The following is a 20,574-nucleotide window of genomic DNA, read 5'->3' as shown; positions in this document are numbered from 1 at the left end:
CCTTACTCTCACAGTAAGTGGAGTGCACAGCAAGCAGTAATAACAATGGGAATATTGGTTTTGGTGACGTCTATCCAAGTCAGTAAACTGCGCCAGCGTGCTTTTAAATGTCCAAATGCACATTCTACTACCATTCTGCACTTGCTCAGCCTATAGTTGAACAGCTCCTGACTACTGTCCAGGCTGCCTGTGTACGGCTTCATGAGCCATGGCATTAAGGGGTAGGCTAGGTCCCCAAGGATAACTATAGGCATTTCAACATCCCCAATGGTTACTTTCTGGTCTGGGAAGAAAGTCCCTTGCTGCAGCTTTTGAAACAGACCAGAGTTCTTGAAGATGCAAGCGTCATGTACCTTTCCCGGCCATCCCACGTTGATGTTGGTGAAACATCCCTTGTGATCCACCAGTGCTTGCAGCACCATTGAAAAGTACCCCTTTCAGTATATGTACTCGCTGCCTTGGTGCTCCAGTGCCAAGATAGGGATATGGTCTCCATCTATCACCCCACCACAGTTAGGGAATCTCATTGCAGCAAAGCCATCCACTATGACTTGCACATTTCCCAGAGTCACTACCCTTGATATCAGCAGCTCTTTGATTGTGTTGGCTACTTGCAGCCCCCACAGTAGATTTGCCTACTCCATATTGATGCCCGACTGACCAGTAGCTGTCTGGCATTGCAAGCTTCCACAGGGCTATCGCTACTTGCTTGTTAACTGTGAGGGCTGCTCTCATCTTGGTATTCTTGCGCTTTGGGGCAGGGGAAAGCACGTCACAAAGTTCCATGAAAGTGCCCTTACACAGGCGAAAGTTTTGCAGCCACTGGGAATCGTCCCAGACCTGCAACACTATGCGGTCCCACCAGTCTGTGCTTGTTTCCTGGGCCCAGAATCGGCATTCCACGGCATGAACCTGCCCCATTAACACCATGATGTCCACGTTGCTGGGGCCTGTACTTTGAGAGAAGTCTGTGTACATATCCTCATCACTCTCATCACCGTGCTGCCACCGCCTCCTCGCCTGGTTTTGCTTTTGCAGGTTCTGGTTCTGCATATACTGCAGGATAATGCGTGTGGTGTTTACAGTGCTCATAATTGCAGTGGTGACCTGAGCGGGCTCCATGCTTGCCATGCTATGGCGTCTGCGCTGAAAAAAGGCGCAGAACCATTGTCTGCCATTGCTCTGATGGAGGGGGGGTGACTTGGCTTACAGGATATTAAAATCAACAAAGAGGGTGGGTTTGCATCAAGGAGAAACGGACACAACTGTCATACACATCGGCCCCCTCAAGGATTGAACTCAAAACCGTGAGTTTAGCAGGCCAATGCTCAAACCACTGAGCTATCCCTCCCCCCATTATTCAGGAAGGGAGGGAGCGGGGAGCAAATGAATACAAATGAATACAAAACAAATCTGGTCTCTTTCTTGTTTTGATCCACTCCATCTCTCTTATACATGTTAGGCTGGCAGCAGACGGTGCAGTATGACTGCTAGCCATTGTCGTCTCCTGGGTGCTCGCCAGAACATCGTGATGTACGACTGCTAGTCATCATCGTCTCCTGGCGGCTTGCCAGAAGATGGTGCAGTACGACTGCTAGCCATCCTCGTCTCTTGGCTGCTCACCAGAAGATGGTGCAGTACGACTTCAGGCAGGACTGAATCTCCATGAGACAAAACTTAAAAAGAGAATGACCTGGAGTCACTCCCATTTAAGTCCAGGTGCTCACCACCCATGTCTGCCCCGGCTCCCCTGACTGACCTCACCGAGGTTGGCTAAAAGAGCACCAGGAGACGACGATGATGGCTACCAGTCGTAATGCACCATCTGCTACCAAAAGGCAATGAGCTGCTGCTGTGTAGCAATGCAGTGCCACGTCTGCCAGCACCCAGGAGACTTACGGTGACGGTGAGCTGAGCGGACTCCATGCTTGCCGTGGTATGGCGTCTGCACAGGTAACCCAGGAAATAAGGCTCGAAACATTGCTTTCACAGGGGCAGGGCTGACAACATGTACCCAGAACCACCTGTGACAATGTTTTTGACCCATCAGGCATTAGGAGCTCAACCCAGAATTCCAATGGGTGGTGGAGACTGCGGGAATTGTGGGATAGCTACCACAGTGCAATGCTCTGGAAGTCGATGCTAGCCTCAGTACTGTGGACACACTCCTCCGAGTTAATGGTCTTAATGATCTTGGAGTGGGGACACACACAATCAACTGTATAAAATTGATTTCTAAAAAATTGACTTCTATAAATTTGACCTAATTTCATAGTGTAGAACCTGTTTTGGCCTTTTCCCAAGGCCTGCAGCCTGGGGAGTTGCCAGGCTGGAGCTCCCCAGCTCCTCTTGTCTTTCCCCAGCCCTGCTCTGGTCCCTGTACCCTGAGCTCCCAGGCAGCCAGGTCCTTCTCCCTCTAAGGCTGGAGAGAGACTCCTCCAGCTTCTGGCCTACAGCCCTCTTATCAGGGCCAGCTGGGTCCTAATTGAAATGGCCCCAGTTGTGGCTGCTTCCCCAATCAGCCTAGCTTGGCTGCTTTTAACCCCTGTTCTGCAGGCGTGGGACAGTCGCCCCACTACAAGACCATTGTGATTATCTACTCTGACCTCTGTACAACACCAGCCATAGAACTCCCTCAAAGTAATGCGTGTTAAAATCCAATCTTGATTTTAAAAATTGCCAGTGATGGAGAACCAACCATGACCTTCGGTAAATTGTTCCAATGGTTAATTATCCTCACTGTTAAAATATTACTTGGCTAGCATCAACTTCCAGCCATTGGCTCTTGTTATACCTTTGTCTGCTAGACCGAAGAGCTCATTATCAAATATTTCTTTCCCATGTAGGTCCTAATAAACTGTGATTGAGTCACCCCTTTGCCTTCTCTTTATTAAGCTAAATATATGGAGCTCCTTGAGTCTATCACTTTAAAGCACCTTTTCTAATCCTTTAATCATTCTTGTGGTTCTTCTCTGAACCCTGTTAACATCATTCTTGAATTGTGAACTCCAGAACTGGACACAGTATTCCAGCAGCAGTTGCACCAATGCCAAATACAAAGATAAAATAACCTTTTTACTCCTACTTGAGATTGTCGTTTATGTATCCAAGAACTCATTAGCCCTTTTGGCTAGAGGAGTCACATTGGGAACTCATGTTCATCTGATCATGCACCATGATTTCCAAATCTTTTTCAGAGTTGCTGCTTCCCAAGATAGAGTCCTCCAAAAGAGTCAAGAGGCTGAAAGTTGCCAAGCAACTGCAACAGGAAGAGATTATTAGTCAGACTTCTTAAAGTTCTACTTTTTGTTTTTGTTAACACTTATTTAAACCAATGACTAATGAACATTTTGAAAAAAAGTTGTACTTAATCATGCCCACACCTTCAATTAGAGCAATTCAGAACTTCCAGCAAAACCAAGGAAGAGCAACCTTCACATTTCTTAAATGTATAAGGCTAAAAAAACAAAAGTACCTTCCAGGCCTCTTTTACATATAATAAAGAAGCAAAAAGGGCACAAGCCCATTTAAAAAATTCTGTGTATGTTGCTTTTAAAACTCACAGACTTTTTTTTTTTTTTTTTTTTTTTACTAACAGTGTTTTACAAATATTAGAGTAATATCCTTTGTTATTACAGGATGCTGTGGAAAGTTTTCAACAAGCATTAAAGATACTGACTTCTTCAGCAAAAATCTTGCCTAATACATTTGAGGCTGCAGAAATTTATTATTTCTTGGGCCTGTGCTATATGGAGCAAGTCAATTTATTACAGGTATGTATTTATTATTTAGAATATATTAGCGTTGTGGCTTTAAGAGCTGGAAACAAGATTGACTAAAAATTTTAAATATTTTAAAGGTTACTTTTCACTACTTTTTACATATTTTTATTCTTTAGTTGTTATCAGACCTTCTTGCCAATGTGTGAACAATTTTTTTCCATACCAGTATTACCATGTTTAATTAGTTATGCATACCTTTTGCTGTGTTTCTAATGGTGGGGAAATCAACATGAATATCTTATCTGTACATGAATGTTCTCACTATTGTTGTTATAAGCAAAGTACGCCATGTGTGGATAGCATCTTAGTTATCTGATTGCTATACTTTTACAGAGGTTAAAAAAATCCCCCAGCCAACCAATCCTAAACGTGTTCAGTTTTTGGCATTTATTTTACACATGATATAAATCTTTTTTTTTAACTAGGTATTTTTTATTATGTAATTTAATACATTGTTCTAGATGCATTTTAATATTAAAGCACTTTTTTGTTCTTTCTATGTTTTGAACTACAGTTACAGGCTTGCTCATTCACAGTCTGATCCGAAGTCTATTGCAAACAATGGGACTTCTTCAGTGGGCTTTGGATCAGGCCTTATATGAGTAGGATCCATTTTATATATTAATAATGCCAACTTCAAAAAGCTTATAAACCGTAGCCTTCCCCTCATTTTGAAGCGTTACAAAATTGACATTAGAAAATCTTTTTAAGAGTGCCTTTTTGATTATTGTTGCATCTCTTTTTACCATTCTTTCCTATATTCTATTTTTAGAGCCTAGTCTTGCAAACATTTATGCACATGTATAATGTCTTTGACCTCAGTAGCATTAGTTATCATTATGTATTTGTATTTCAGTAGCACCTAGCTGTCCCAAGCAAGATCGGAGTACATTGCTAGGCACTGTTCCAAAACACAATAAGAGATAGTCAGTAGTCTGAAAAGCTTACACTCTTATGTAAACATGAGAGACAAGCATGGGTGAAAGGGAATATTATTATCATGCTTATTTTACATGTGGGGAACTGAAGAACTGAAAATTTAAAGCCTTGATTCAGGAAAGCACTTAAGCACTTGCTAAGTTCATTCCTATTCAGCAAAGCACTTTAGCATATGCATAAGTCCCATTGACATCAGTGGGACCTAAGCAAGTGCTTAAGTGTTTTGCTGAGTAGAGATGGGCCTATGCATGTTTACAGTAAAGTTCATCCCTACCTGCTTTGCTACATCCGGGCCTAAATTTACTTGCCAAAGTCACATAGAAAGACTATGGAAGAGCCAGGAATGTATGCAGAGCTCCTGAGTCCCAGTTTGGTGCCCTGTCCACTAGGCCAGGGCTCAGCAACCTTTGAGAAGGTTTCGCGAGCCAGTAATACATTTTACATTTACAGGGAAGGTGGACAGAACCCCAGACCGGCAGCATGGGTGACAGACGGAACCCCAGACCGGCAGTGGGCTGAGCCACTCAGACTGCTGCTGGTCTAGGGTTCCGTCCGCCGGCCACTGCCAGGCGGGGTCCCAGTTGCCAGCCCCGCTTAGCCCGCTGCTGGCCCGGGGTTCTGTCCACCCAGGCTGGCAGCGGGCTGAGCGGGGCTGGCGGCCGGGACCCCGGCTGGCAGCAGAGTGTCACTAAAAATCAGCTCACGTGCTGCCTTTGGCACATGTGCCGCCGGTTGCCGACCCCTGCACCAGGCCAACCTTCCTCTCGTATGAGTAAAGTTAAACAAATGTATAAGTGTTTACAGGATTGGATCTTAGACAGATATCCTTAGGTAGGAATCCTATTTTTGAATAGTGCCTAGCATGCTCCAGGCATTATTTCAACAATAACAATATAAACATTAATAATTTCTTTAGTCACAGAAGACCAGTGAATAATATCTACAGTATATTCAAAGTGTCACTATTATATATGACTAAAATTTGAAATGTCACCTGGAATAGGGACTTCCCTCATACTAACTGTCCTGTTTTGGATAGAGAAGGGAGTAATATTTGAGCTGAATGGTCCTTCTGTTTTGTGGTTTACCTCCAAAATGGATCTGTTAGCCCAGGTTATCGCTAAATCTTCAGATCATAGCCACTTTAAATTCCCTGTCTGACTTGATGTTTAGTTGTGAAGACAAGAGCTCGTCTCTGTATTACAGTGTTGGGAGACTCACCAAACATAGTAGTATCACAACATTATTTTTATAACTCCGTTAGCCTCCTTTTCCAAGACAGTTATAAATGATAGTCAAGAGTGGCTGAAATACCTGATGTGGCATACCCTGACCACTAGGAATAGGTTACTTTCCCTTTAGAATATGTGACTGCCACCACATTAACAGATCCCAGAAAAATCTGTGTTTTTATACTCCAGTATGAAGAAAAAAAATCTGCAGAAGGACCTTAAAGAAATCACATTTTAAGTGTTTTCTAATGTAGCAAATAATTTTAGTATGTTAAGTATTTATGGTCACAAGACCAAATTCTGCCCTTGGTTATACCAATGTAGTCCCACTGAAGAAAATGTAGTAAGATAAGTATTAAATGAGGGCAGAATTTCACTTATTGTGTTTGTCTTATATGTTGTATTAAAATTTAAAAAAAGTAGGAGTAAAATAGTGAAAACACAAGAAAAAATATTACTGGGTTTTAAAAGTTGATATTCTGCCTACGATTCCAATTGTGCAAGTAGATTACATTAATTCAAACCATTATGTCATCTTTTAGGCCTATGAAGCTTTTAGTCTTGCTGTCAAGGTATACCCAAATTATTCTGATGCTTTTTATCAGCGAGGGCTGTGCAGAATGCAACTCAACCAAGCTAAGTGCATCCAAGATTTCAATCGAGCACTTGCCATTAATCCAAAACATTTTCAGGTAATACTGAATTTACAATTCTGATGGTTTTCTTTTGGGTAGGTTTTGAGAGCAGTTTTAAAGAATTCTGAAGTCAGGGCCAGTTAGGCAGGCAGAACTGCAGGGTCTCAATGCATGAATGAGATGTTGGTGTAGGGAGGAGGGGTTTAGATTATTAGAAACTGGGGAACCTTTTGGGAAAGGGGAGCCTATGCAGGGAGGTCTTTTATACTAAGGGCTGGGGGAAAGCCAAAAGGTCTGGAGGAGCACGTAGTTCCAACAGAGACATCCCTCAGGGGAGGATCTATTAATGGAGATTCTCTTTATCCTAGTAAGGAGGAGAGGATGGAAGATGATTAAATATGGGATGGATCTGATGAAAAACAGTAAAATGAAAAAGAGTCCAATTCAATTACATCACATAATGGCAGAAAGCTAAAAAGTGACAATTTTTTAAAGTGCTTATACACAAATACTAGAAATCTAAATACTAAGATAGGTGAACTTGAGTGCCTCATATTAAATGAGGATATTGATATAATAGGCACCACAGAAACTTGGTAGAATGAGGATAATCAGTGGGACACAGTAATAATACCAGAGTACAAAATATATTGGAAGGACAGAATAAGTCGTACTGCTGAGAGAATGACACTATATGTGAAAGAAAGTGTAGAGTAAAATGAAGTAAAAATCTTAAATGAACCAAACTGTACTGTAGAATCTCTATGGATAGTAATTCCATACTTGAATAATAAGAATATAGCAGTAGGAATATACTACTGACCACCTGACCAGGATGGTGATAGTGATTGTGAAATACTCTGGGAGATTAGAGAAGCTATAAAAAGAAACTCAATAATAATGGGTGATTTCAACTATCCTCATATTAACTGGGTACATGTCACCTGAGATGGGATGCAGAGATAAAGTTTCTTGACACCTTAAATGATTGCTTCTTGGAGCAGCTAGTCCTAGAAACCACAAGAGGAGAGGCAATTCTTGATTTTGATGGCACCTTAAAGACTAACAGATTTATTTGGGCATAAGCTTTTGTGGGTAAAAATCCCACTTCTTCAGATGCATGGAGTGAAAATTACAGATACCGGCATTATTATATATGACGAGAAGGGTGTTACCTTACAAGTGGAGAACCAGTGTTGACAGGGCCAATTCAATCAGGATGGATGTAGTCCACTCCGAATAATTGATGAGGCGGTGTCAATACCAAGAGAGGGAAAGTTGCTTTTGTAGTGAGCCAACCACTCCCAGTCCCTCCCAGAGGCAAAAAGGCATCCTTTAGAAAGTGGAAGTTAAATCCTATTGAACAAAATAGAAAGGAGCATAAACTCTGGCAAGTGAAGTGTAAAAATATAATTAGAAAGGCCAAAAAAGAATTTGAAGACTGGCTCTTTTCAGCTTGGAAAAGAGATGACTAAGGGGGGATATGATAGAGGTCTATACAATCATGACTGGTGCGCAGAAAATAAGGAAGGAAGTGTTATTTTCTCCTCATAACACAAGAACCAGGGGTCACCAAATGAAATAAATAGGCAGCAGGTTTAAAACAAACAAAATGAAGTATTTCTTCACACAACACACAGTCAATTTGTGGAACTCTTTGCCAGAGGATGTTGTGAAGCCCAAGACTATAACAGGGTTCAAAAAGAACTAGAAAAAATCATGGAGAATAGATCCATCAATGGCTACTAGCCAAGATGGGAAGGGATACAAAACCATGTTCTGAAGTGTCCTTAGCCTCTGTTTGCCAGAAGCTGGGAATTGATGACAGGGAATGGATCACTTGATGATTACCTGTTCTGTTCATTCCTTCTGAAGCACCTGGCATTGGCCACTGTTGGAAGACAGGATACTGGGCTAGATGGACCATTGATCTCAGCCAGTATGGCCATTCTTATGAAGTTCTTCATGTGTTAATCACTCTTATTTATTTTTCTGCTGTGCTTCTAATGGAGAAATAATTAAGATTTAAGGATTTTGTTTACTCTCTGTCTATACACCAGTAGCATAATTTCCATAAGAATACATAGTGTTCTCAGTTTGTTTTAGTTAACTATTTGAAGCAAAGTAGCGGAGGGAGTTTACACATTGTTTTTTGTTGTGTTGCAATAGGGAGATGGATATTAAAAAATCTGGAGCACATTTTCCATCAGGTTATAACTGTGTTGCTCCCAATGGAGGTGCAAGAACATGAGTACCAACCTCAGGGCAAACTATGAAAGAACCAGGACACAAACCCCAAATTGGTCATTAATTCTAAACTTAGATTTCACCAACCAATTGCACCAACTGCAAACTCCTCAGGCATATTAACAGCCTTAAACGAAGTCACAGACAGTCTCCTTGGGTCCTCTGGTCTCTCTTGTCACTCAGCTGAGCATATCTCTGTTATATGTGGCCCTTAAGGCCAAGAATTACAGCAATATTGAGGTTACGTCTAGTCCCAAAGAACCAGTCATTTACCCCAGATCATTTGTGCCTTGGATCTCACACAAAGGACAAAGTTTTGTAACCAATCCTATAATAAACTATATGTAGATTTATTAAATAGGAAAAAGGTAACTAGAGTGTTATTTACAAGATTAAAGCAAGCAAATATAGACACACATATGAATTACAGTCATAGGTTTTAAAAGGTAATAGAGGCTCTTCTAATCAGCATGCTCTTTTTGTCCTTTAGGGTTAATCCATGCTAACGGCTGATGATCTCTATGCCTAGAAACCTCATTGTCCCTCAGAGCCCCAGCAACATAGAGATCCTTAGTTCCTTTTGTTTGTGGTTTTGATCCCTGTCCTGCCATATGCTCTCAGTTGCAAAACTCAGCTGGTGGGAGGACTTCACTTGCATGACTCATCTTCACAGGGAGGAGAACAGAACAACAATAAATCTTTAGTCCTTTTGTTGACGATTCCTCAGTCCAGCTATAGGGAGTGTCCAGTTGTAAGAGCCAATCGTAGCCTGTCTGGTATCGATAGGGCTCCTCTTCTGGGAGGGGCATAATTATTTCTATAGAAGAGCAGCTCTTCACACTAATTAATGTCCCTCTCCTGTATGATGATTCATTCAGTCACAGAGGCTCCCACTACACCCATTCAAATACTACATTACAATATGGAATACAGATATTACAAGGAAGATCAATGCATGCAGCAACTCATAAGCATTGGACAGAGTCCAAACACTAAGCACTTTCTTATAATTCTAATATTTATCATATTAATATTAACCCACAAGTGAGCCAGAGAGATTCCAGCTATTTATCTGTCAGTGTTCATTTGAGACATGGGGACCTTGGCGTGAGCTGGTGCTTGGTCTGCCTGAGTCACAATAACAATTTCTAAATGGTAATTTTTGTTCTTAAACAGCTTAGTAGTTTCCCTTTAAGGGATGACTTGGACATCATTAGTATTGTTTTGTTAAAGTCTGTTTTATTTGTGTCCTTCCTTTTGTTTTTGTTTTTTTCTTTTTGTATTCCAAAGATCATTTTTCTGCATTTGATTTTTGTTATGTCTAATGGCATATAAGTTATTTCTCGTTTCAATATTCATGTTGTTTTCCATGATTATAACCAAGGTACCCAGTGTTCATTTAATTTGCTTGGTTTTCTTACCACTATACTTAGAAGTTTTAAGTTCTTTATGAAAAAAGTCATTTCTTACCTTTACTCAGTGGTTGTCCAAGATATTATCAAAAATTTTTTAGTATTTGTACTGCAACATGTTTCTGTCTTCATCTATAAAGGCATATTTAAGTCGTGCTGCTTACTATGGTAGCAAGGGAAGATACTCCAAGGCAATTCTGAATTGTAACGAGGCTATCAAAATTCATCCTAACAGTGTGAGAGCCTATCTCTACAGAGGAACTTTGAAATATCACAATAAGGTAGAGACGTATTTTATCTTTTGGATGAAGTACATGAACTATTTTTGTTATTCACCTGTAGAAAGAGCTAAAAGCCGGGGGACCAATTCTACCCAGGCTTGTGGGGAATTCCACCAATATAGCATACTTCCAGTTTCCCCAGTGCCTTGGAAGCCACTTTGTGGGGGGTGCTGTGGTTCTGGAAAGGGTGCAGTGGGTTGGGTTGGTTAAGCTAGCTAGATTTATCTCAATTTTACCCTCCAGGACCCATGGAGGAAGCTCCCATAAGTGAATTTAGCCACAGCAGCAACTGCAGTTCCATAATAAACTACCCTCCATGTTAGGAGATGATATAAAGTGATCATAAAAGAGGCAAAGAGAGGGTAAAGAATAATATAGCTAGATAACATTAATGATTGTCATAGTTGTATTACTTAGTCAATGACAAAAACATAAAGTAATAAGGCTCAGTTGTGCAGTCTTGGTCCATTCAAAATCCTATAGAAATCAGTAGAAATCCTACCTAAGGGAAGACTGCAATAATTGACCCATATTGACAAACTGATATGAGAGAATGCCTTCCAATACTGATGAAGAGACAAGAAATGTAAAACTGTGTGGTCACATTTTACACGATTGTGTTCTTTAGGACAGATCATATGATGCTGTGAATTATACAGTGTTTTTATATGCAATGTTTTTTATGTGCAGACATACAAAAATGCCATTGAAGACTTAACCAAAACTATTGACTTGGACAAAATCTGCGTTTTGGCATATTACAACAGAGCAATCTGTTATCATCAAATAAAGGACTTTAGAAAGGTATTATATCCTTTTATTCAAGAACACTTGATTATGCAGTTATTCAGAAATGCTAATAAACTGTTTCTGAACATTAGTAGCAAGCTTTCCTTTTTGCATCAACAATCCTTTACAACTGCATTGCTGTCAGTCGAAGATCTAAGTACCTGTTTTGTGGGTACACTTGGATGTATACATGACAATAAATTTACTCAGTGAAGGCCAGGTTGAAAATCTGGCCTTTATATCACTAACATTTGCAGTGCTTATTTCAGGATGTAGTGTTGTTCAGATTCATGCATTTCTGCTGTGATATGCGTATCACACACACATGCCCATCCACCCACCCACCAAAATCTTGCAGGGGAGTTCAGAAGGGGAAGGAAAGAAGGGGAGCATAGAAGCAGAACAGGGCAAGATGAAGGCAGTAATGGGTACTGTAAAAATTTGAGTCCATCTCTATCTTGTGGGATTGATCTGGTCCTGGTCCCCTGTGGCCCTGTCCTCATCCACCGCTCAGAGGAGCAGGATTGGGACAGAAGCTCCACAAAACCCACTTCATTTGGGAAAAAGACAGATGGCATGTCCACAGAGGTGAGGTTGGAACTTCATCACCATAGAGGTGGGACTTGGGTATCAACAGCCCCACGGAGCCTTTTGCTTGATTACTTCCTCCCTGCAGATCTTTTTGCTCCAGAGGGAACTGTGTTACCCCTATATAGCTTCTAAAGGTGCTAAAACATTACTACCTTGAGCTCTCTGCTATACTTATTTGCCTTTTAAGGCTTCCCAAATACCTGTTCCAGCCTACAGATCTTCAGTCTAGCCTTCTGCCCCCAATTCTCTTTGCTACCCAGAGACACCTCAGTCCCCATCCCTCACCTCCAAGTGACTACACAATTTTTCTTGTTGAATCACCATTCCAGTCCTTGAAGCCCATCCCAATAGGCATCAGGAAGTGGCAGAAATAGTGGTGAGAGTGGAGCTGACCCATCAACTCATGTAGACTCACAGGAGTTAGGGATGGAAAAAACCTTTTAGATGAATCCAAGGTTTGCTTAGTCTAGTTTTAAATATCACTAGCAGTAGGATTTCCCCTGGGTGTCTATTGTACAGCCTAATACTATCAGGAAGCCTTTCATGATATGAAGGCCTAAACTGTCCTAATTATCCCACACTAGTTATCACTTGACTTAAGGCATCTACTTTATTTTCTGATTTAGAGTTGGTGAGGTACTGTCCAACTTTGATAAGTTTGTGAATTGATACCTGCATTTCCATTCCACTTATTCATGCCATTGTGTTCTCGACTGAGATTTAGTTAATAAAACTAGACTAAGACGACTTTCCAGTAGTCTTAAATTAATTTAATTTTCAGAAGTTTCTTAACTTTATATTAAAAATGCTTGATGCATCTAAAATGAAGTTAAAAAATTAAAATAAAATGTAAACATGAATATGGGAAAGACCAAATTAGATATAGAAAGAATAGCAGTTTTATTTCTAAACATATAACTTTTGTAGCCTCAATGCAGACTTAGTCTCTTTGCTATTGTGTTCTGCAGACAGGGGTATATCTAAGTAAAGAGTGAAGTACAGAGAGGAATAGGCAACGCTGTGAGAAGAAAGTAACTGCTGTATTGTGTTCCTCTTTATCATTTAGTCCCTAGTCCTGCAAACATTTAAGTACAGTATGTGCTTAACTTTTAGCCTCTGAGTAGTCACACTGAAATCAGTAGGACTACTCAGGTACTTAAAATAAGACATAAGTGTTTGCAGGATTGGAACTTTAGATTGTAAACTTAAGTATCATAGTATGCTTCTCAGTAAAATTAAATATTTGTAATTTTTTTTAGGCTTTGACAGACTATGGAATTCTTCTTCTTCTTGAATCGAGTAAGGAAATTGTCTTGACCGTGTTAATTAACCGTGCACTACTCTATGTGGAACTGGAAGACTACTCTAATGCATTAGAGGTATAAGATTCTCTTTTACATACAAAATTTCACATTTCATGTTTATTTTATGACCCATATAGCTGACATGAAGAATAATGTGCAAATTTAGCAGTATTTCTAAGGGCACATCTACACTACAAAATTCGGTCGGCTTAACTACATTGCTCAGAGCTGTGAAAAATGTGACAGGAATGATTTCAGCATGGGCACGCTGCAAAATTGGGTAGTTTATTTGTTTCAAAGATAGATATCCTACGTAGATGCAAGAATGAAGACGAGTACCTTTGTGATGACCCAGAAATGTCCCACTAGAAATGCATGGGACTACCTTCACACTTGGTAGACCTTGCATAGAAATAGCTGAAACAGAACAATTACTGCATAGGTATCTGTCTTATGCTTCAAAATGTAATTAATCAGAGAGGCTCAATGGAGGGACTCAGATGGTACATATTTTGATGTGAAGTAGCTCCCGATAGAAGAATAGGGACTCATAGTAATGGGGTAGAACCAACATGATCAGGAAAAAGTGTTAACTCCTGAATGAATTTTAGAAAGACTGATTTACAAAATGAGAGTTGAATGTTAGAGACTCAAAATCCTAATGCATCCCATGTAGCTAAATATTTTCACAAGATTATATTCTTCCTACATGTAATTTAGAGAATCTGGTGTACAAATCAGTTTTGTTAGTGTGCTGCTGGAGGGAGCTTTCAGAGCACCCACACAGGAGCATCGCCAGCTTTTTTGCCGCCCTAGGTGGCGGAAGGTCCCGCCCCCGAAATGGCACACCCCAAATGTTAGTGCCCTAGGTGACTGCCTAGGTCGCCTAATGGGTTGCACCGGCCCTGCACCCACATGTACTATGGCTGTTGTGTCAGGAGGTAATCTTTTAGGTCTCAGTCCTGGAAGATGTTTTCTGCCATGATCTAGCAAGAGAAACAAGGTGGATGAGGTAATACTTTTTGTTGGAGCAACTTCTGTTGGTGAAAGTGAAAGAGAAGCTTTTGAGCTACACAAATCTTTTCTTCAGGTTTGGGAAAGGTACTCAGTGTGTCATAACTACACACACACTGTGGAACAGATTGCTTATCATAAGTAGTTAACACATATTGTAAGAGACTAATCAAGGTGAAGTGGCCTGTTAAAACCTCTGCAGTCATAGGACAAAAAAGTGGAAGGAGAAGTTAATAGTTTACAGATTATTGTAATAAGCCATAAATCCAGTGTCTTTATTAAGACCATGATTTTTAGTGTCTAGCAAAGTTATGAATTTAGGCTCCCAGGCCTATCTTTTGAAGGTATTATGTAGGTTTCTTTTGAGGATGAGGACTGCTAGATCAGATATGGAGTAATGTTTTTGTGAAAAGTGTTTGCCCACAAGAGTTATGGTCTTTTTATCATTTTTCTATGTAAGTTCATTCAACGGCATAGTGATTGGTTTCACCCAAATAGTTGTTGTTGTTGTGGCATTTAGTGAACTGGATGAGGTACACCACAGGTTGTGATAGGCATGTGTAGGCCCAGACATCTTGAAAGGTGTGTTGTGGGGTTTGTTGATCATAGTAGCAGTGAAGATATGTCTGCAGGTTTTGCATGTGTTGTGTCAGGGTTTGATGCCGCTTTGTGTTGATGTGTCTTGGTCTGTGGGGAGCTTGCTTCTTTTGATGGATTTGGCAAGGTAAGGGAGTGGTTTGAAGGCCAGGAGAGGGAAGGTTCAGGAAAGATTTATTTTAGGATGTGGTCCCCATAGAGTATGGATTGTAATTGCTTAATGATACCTTGTATGGCTTCCAGCGTGGGCTGGTAGGTGACAACTAGGGGTGTGTGGTTGGAGGTTTTTTTTCCCTGTCTTGAGGCATGTTGTCTTGGGGTATTTGGGTGCCCTGTTCCATGATGAAATCTACTTCTCTGGTGGAGTGTCCTTGTTTGGTGAAGGCAGTTTTAAATGTGTTAAGGTGTGTATCCTAGACTCTCTTCTTGGAGCACAATCTGTGGTATGTGAGTGCCTGGCTGTAGATAACAGGTCTCTTGGTGTGTTTGGAGTGGTTACTGGATCTGTGAAGGTAAGTGTCGTGATCCAGCAATCAGTTAAGCATGTGCGCAAAATTAGTAATGTGAGCAGTGCCATTGACTTCATTAGAACTATTTGTGTGCTTACAGCTAAACACGTTTAAGTGCTTTGGTAGGTTGGGACAGAATGTCCAGCCCTGTAAGGAATGGGCCTTTATTTTACAATATTTTAGTTACACAAGTAAAAAAAATTGTCACTACAAAAGAGGTTTGTACTAACATAGTACAGTAACTCCTCACTTAAAATCGTCCTGGTTAACGTTGTTTCGTTGTTACGTTGCTGATCAATTAGGGAACATGCTCATTTAAAGTTGTGCAATGCTCCCTTCTAATGTTGTTTGGCAGCCGCCTGCTTTGTCCGCTGCTTGCAGGAAGAGCAGCCCGTTGCAGCTAGTTGGTGGGGGTTGGAACCAGGGTGGACCGGCAGCCCCCCTATCAGCTCCCCGCTCCCCTAAGTTCCTTGTGCAGCAGCTGCCCAACAGGCTAGCAAAATTGCAGCTGTCCCTTCCAGGGCCGGCTCTGGCTTTTTTGCGGCCCCAAGCAAAAATAAATAAATAAATAAATAAAAATGCAGCGCGGCGAGGCTGGAGCGGCAAAGCAGGGTAAAAAAATTAAATAAATAAAAACCCCTGCGGCACGGCCAGAGTGGCAAAGCAGGAAAAAAACAAAAAACCTGCGGGGCAGCCGGAGCCAGGATGCACTCAGTTTAATCCTATCATTTATTTTTAAACTACTTCAGTTTACTTGTTTATAAATACAGTAGCAGAAGGGAATGAAAAAAGGTTATGTTTTTATTACTGAATTTTTTAATGAGATTGTGTAGGTGTTTCTATACAAATACTGGAAGTAATATTGCATCCAGCTCTGTAGGAAATACCCAGATATCAAATATATTGTCTGACTAGAAAGGCTATGTTCCCCGAAGACCCTGAGCATTAATTATGGAATGGAAAACAGTAAGTGCATTAACTCTCCAATTCTACTGAAAACATACTGTGTTCTTGTTTAGGTTTCATCTCCTTGTTGATAAAAAATTGATTTGCTAAGGCCACGTTATTGAAGCAAAACAAAACAATACAAACATATATAATTTAGTTTTTTTTTCAGGACTTTCAAGCGGCTTCATTGTGTAATCCAACAAATAGTGAGATCTATCAAGCTATTGGAATCTGCTACCACAGGTATGATATGTGGTTCGGTATGGCATAGGGTAGGAGAAGAGAAATAGAGGGGGAGCTGGATGGTGTTCCAATGTATCTTTTAATAACAGTCTGAGTGAGGACTGGATAAGAGAAAAGGAAGAAGGGAAAGAAAAAAGAGAGATGAGTAGATGTCAGTGCCGGCTCCAGCGTTTTTGCCGCTATCGGTGGCACTTCGGTGGCAGCTCTACCTCCGTCATTTCATTCTTCAGCAGCAATTTGGCGGCAGGGACTGAGGGACCCACCACTGACTTGCCACCAAAGAGCCGGACCTTCCACCCCTTTCCGTTGGCCGCCCCAAGCACCTGCTTGCTGGGCTGGTGCCTGGAGCTGGCCTTGGTAGGTGTTTGTCAGATTTGCCATTGATGTTTCAGTCTCACATGGGATCATCCATTATCTAACAATAAGATGTTTATAGCAGCAGAGAAAAAAAAAGGCATGACTGAAAAATTGAAGCTAAGAAGAGAACCAAGAGAGATGAAATAGAATGAAAGGTGTGAGGAGGTAGAACAGAGCCAGTACTGCCTGTAATTATGGCTCCATGTTAATGTCTCCATAATTTTAGTAGTGACACAATTTCCATTTTAAGCCTATGCCTCTTCCTTTTTACAAAACCACCTCTGACTTTTTAACTTGAAATTTTTCATGTTTAGTCTCAGCTAGCAGAGATATATTCTGAAAGCTTGAAGTAAACCTATTAATCATTTTAAAAGTATATAATTTAGAGGCATTAGAGTGTACACTTAAGTTATTCTATTTTATCACAGTGATAATCAGTAAGAATGTAAAAGCAGCAAAGAGTCCTGTGGCACCTTATAGACTAACAGACGTATTGGAGCATGAGCTTTCGTGGGTGAATACCCACTTCGTCGGATGCATGTCAAATGCATCCGACAAAGTGGGTATTCACCCACGAAAGCTCATGCTCCAATACGTCTGTTAGTCTATAAGGTGCCACAGGACTCTTTGCTGCTTTTACAGATCCAGACTAACATGGCTACCCCTCTGATAGTAAGAATGGTAAGTCTCTACTTTTTAATGTGGAAAGGAAGGTAGGTTATAGTGTGATGTTGGTTGATGAACTATGTATTAATTTACTCTTATCTATTGTATTCTAGGGTCTTCTCTAGCACCTATCACTGTATTATATAAATGCTGCTTAGGCAGTCTTTGGGTGGGCATATTTAAGATCTGTCATCAGGAGTCTTGCCCGGCTATGGCTGATTTGTGCTGCTCTGGTGATACAACTGGCTCCCTGATTCTCCTTTGTCAGGGGAGTTGTGAGAGGGCATAGACCTGACACAGTGGCGCTGTGTTTTCTGGAGTGCCCAGGTGCAGTGGGTATGACTGGGGTGTCCCTATGACTAAGAGATCCTCAGCTTCTAAAAGAGCTTCTCAGGGCCCATTATCAGCTAATGCAAATTAGAAGCTGTTCTAAATTGTGTCTTGGTGCTGATCCTATAACTCCAGAATCAGGGAGTCCCCCTCCCTTGAGCTTACATGAGTGCAAAAAGGGCCATCTCAGAGATTGAAAGTGTTTTACTTTTAAAAAATTATTTAGATTTATAACAAAATCCTTGTCCTGAATCCTTGTAGTTGCATTTTAGCCATATCTGTTAGAGCTGTTTCTGTGTAGTAAAGAATTCAGTCTGTGCTTCAGGTAGAACATGGACATCTAATATATCTTTCAGTGTCTCCTTGGTAAAATGACTACACACTTTGGCACAATCTTGATCTCCAAACATAAAAGAACTTTTGACATAAATTAGAGTTCCATGCACAGATTGTTTGCAGACTTGATCCCTTTAAAATACATTTATTTATGTCACCATCTGAGTACACATTTTTGCCATTTGCAGATAGGGTAAATATGTTTTGTATTCATCTGTCACTGTTAAAGGGCTAGCTGCACCTCTGTCTCTTTTCTGGTCTCTATCAGTGCACCTCCTCAGCTGTCAGGCCTCCTGCCTTTACCTGTCTTGGGGTGGAATTCAGCAGTTCTCCCACTCTTAGCCCAGACCCTGGGCTACAGTATCCTGTTTGTTTACGGTGCTTACCCAGAAGGTCTGACACAGTTCAGGCTTATGCAGTTCTTCCCTTCTGGAATCTGTGACCAAACAACCTTATTTTTTTGTGTGCAGTGGCAACAAAGCTTTTAAAGATTTTAAAAAAACAACAACAAACACTCTACACACATGCCCATCTTATCTAAAGACTTACCATCCCTATTGGTAACCTAGGCAGGCCTATCTTTTTCAGTGGGATCTTTTGAATAGGTCTGGTTTCCCCCCCCACCTTCTTCTTCCCTGAATAACTAGTGCCTCTTTCTTGAGAGAGTGACTCTTTTTATTCCTGCTATTGTTCTTTTGTTCTTCTTTGTTTGCCTGCCTTTTCCTGCCATGATCAAAACCAGCTTTGTAGGTTTGCTGAAGACAGAGGCAGAATCTTCAAAGCACTAATAGTTATATCATTGCCCCTTAACAACTCATGTATGTTTGCCAAGAGGTGGCATCTTGAGCCATTCTTTTCTTTCCTGCATATTTTTCCAGACTCCTGTTGCATTAAAACAATATAGTCGTACAGAAAACCCATGTTCAGGAAAGATGAATTCAAAATGGAACAGGTGCAGAGATGAGCTACTGGAATGATCAGGGAAATGGAAGACCTATCTTACGAGTGGAGACTGGAAGAGCTTTCTTGTGTAGTTTAGCAAAAAGAAGTCTGAGAGGAGATATGATTTATCTCTATAAATACAACAGCAGGGGTGGGGGTGGGAAGGGGAAGGAATACCAGGGTGGGAGAATACCAGGAGCTATTTATGACAAAAGACAATGTTGCCAAAAGACAAATGGGTATAAATTGGCCATGAACAAATTCAGGATGGAAATTAGAAGATTTATAACCATCAGTGTTCCATTCTATGCATCTGAAGAAGTGGGAGTGGAGACTGGAAGAGCTTTCTTGTGTAGTTTAGCAAAAAGAAGTCTGAGAGGAGATATGATTTATCTCTATAAATACAACAGCAGGGGTGGGGGTGGGAAGGGGAAGGAATACCAGGGTGGGAGAATACCAGGAGCTATTTATGACAAAAGACAATGTTGCCAAAAGACAAATGGGTATAAATTGGCCATGAACAAATTCAGGATGGAAATTAGAAGATTTATAACCATCAGTGTTCCATTCTATGCATCTGAAGAAGTGGGCTATAGCCCATGAAAGCTTATGCTCAAATAAATTTGTTAGTTTCTAAGGTGCCACAAGTACTCCTGTTCTTTTTGCTGATACAGACTAACACGGCTGCTATTTTGAAACTCATCAGTGGAGTGAGATTCTTAAACAACCTCCCAGTAAGAGTTGTGGTGGGGAGCAACTTAATTAGTCTGAAGAGAGAGCGATTTTTATGATAGGGTTGCTTGCGATAGTAGGAGGCAGTGCCCAGTAGCCCTGGGGCTCACTTCCAGTTTATATATTATGTTCCCAAAAGCTCATGCTTCAGGTTTTCAGCCAGCCACCTGTGGGGTTAGGAAGGGACTCTCCCTCTTACTCCCCAACCCAATGTATTCTTTTCTCTTTTATCTCCTTTTTTTGAAGCATCAGGGATGGCCACCGCTGGAGATGGATGCTGGACTGGGTGGGTCAGGGCTCTGAGGTGGCACCAAGCATTCTCGTTCTCTCAGGTGCTTGGCTAGCTAGTTCTTGCTCACATGCTCCAGTCTAATTGATCACCATATGTGGAGTTGGGAAGGAATGTTCCTCCAGGTCAGGTCAGTGACCTAGGTGGGGTTTCATCTTCTTCTGCCCCATTTAAGTGCAGCTCACTTGCCTTATTATGTGGGTGTATCTCACGTAATCATTTCCATGCTATTGCTGGGGCCTTGGGCATTGGTGCATATCAGTCCCTCCTGTTCTCTGCCTTTGGCACATAATAGTCTAGTCTCCTGTAGACTGTAATACTGTAGTTTAATTTTGTTTGCTGGATTTAGTGTGTGGGTGGTGTCGGTGGCTGTGTTATACAGGAGGTCAGACTAGATGA

General features: G+C 41.1%; 1 protein-coding gene across 5 annotated transcripts in view; it reads left to right on the top strand.

Annotated features, from left to right (window-relative positions):
• TTC6 (tetratricopeptide repeat domain 6) overlaps positions 1-20,574 on the top strand; it is a 137,184-nt gene that overhangs the window by 107,435 nt on the left and 9,175 nt on the right. For all 5 annotated transcript variants that reach the window (XM_039539077.1, XM_039539076.1, XM_039539075.1 and 2 more), the window contains 6 exons: positions 3,639-3,773; positions 6,496-6,645; positions 10,388-10,528; positions 11,219-11,332; positions 13,168-13,287; positions 16,450-16,523. In XM_039539077.1, coding sequence (XP_039395011.1) covers positions 3,639-3,773; positions 6,496-6,645; positions 10,388-10,528; positions 11,219-11,332; positions 13,168-13,287; positions 16,450-16,523 — 734 coding nt within the window. The remainder of the gene's footprint in view (positions 1-3,638; positions 3,774-6,495; positions 6,646-10,387; positions 10,529-11,218; positions 11,333-13,167; positions 13,288-16,449; positions 16,524-20,574) is intronic.

The sequence above is a fragment of the Mauremys reevesii genome, linkage group 4, assembly GCF_016161935.1.
Source record: "Mauremys reevesii isolate NIE-2019 linkage group 4, ASM1616193v1, whole genome shotgun sequence".
Lineage (NCBI taxonomy): Eukaryota > Metazoa > Chordata > Testudines > Geoemydidae > Mauremys > Mauremys reevesii.
This window is presented reverse-complemented; position numbering and strand designations above follow the sequence as displayed.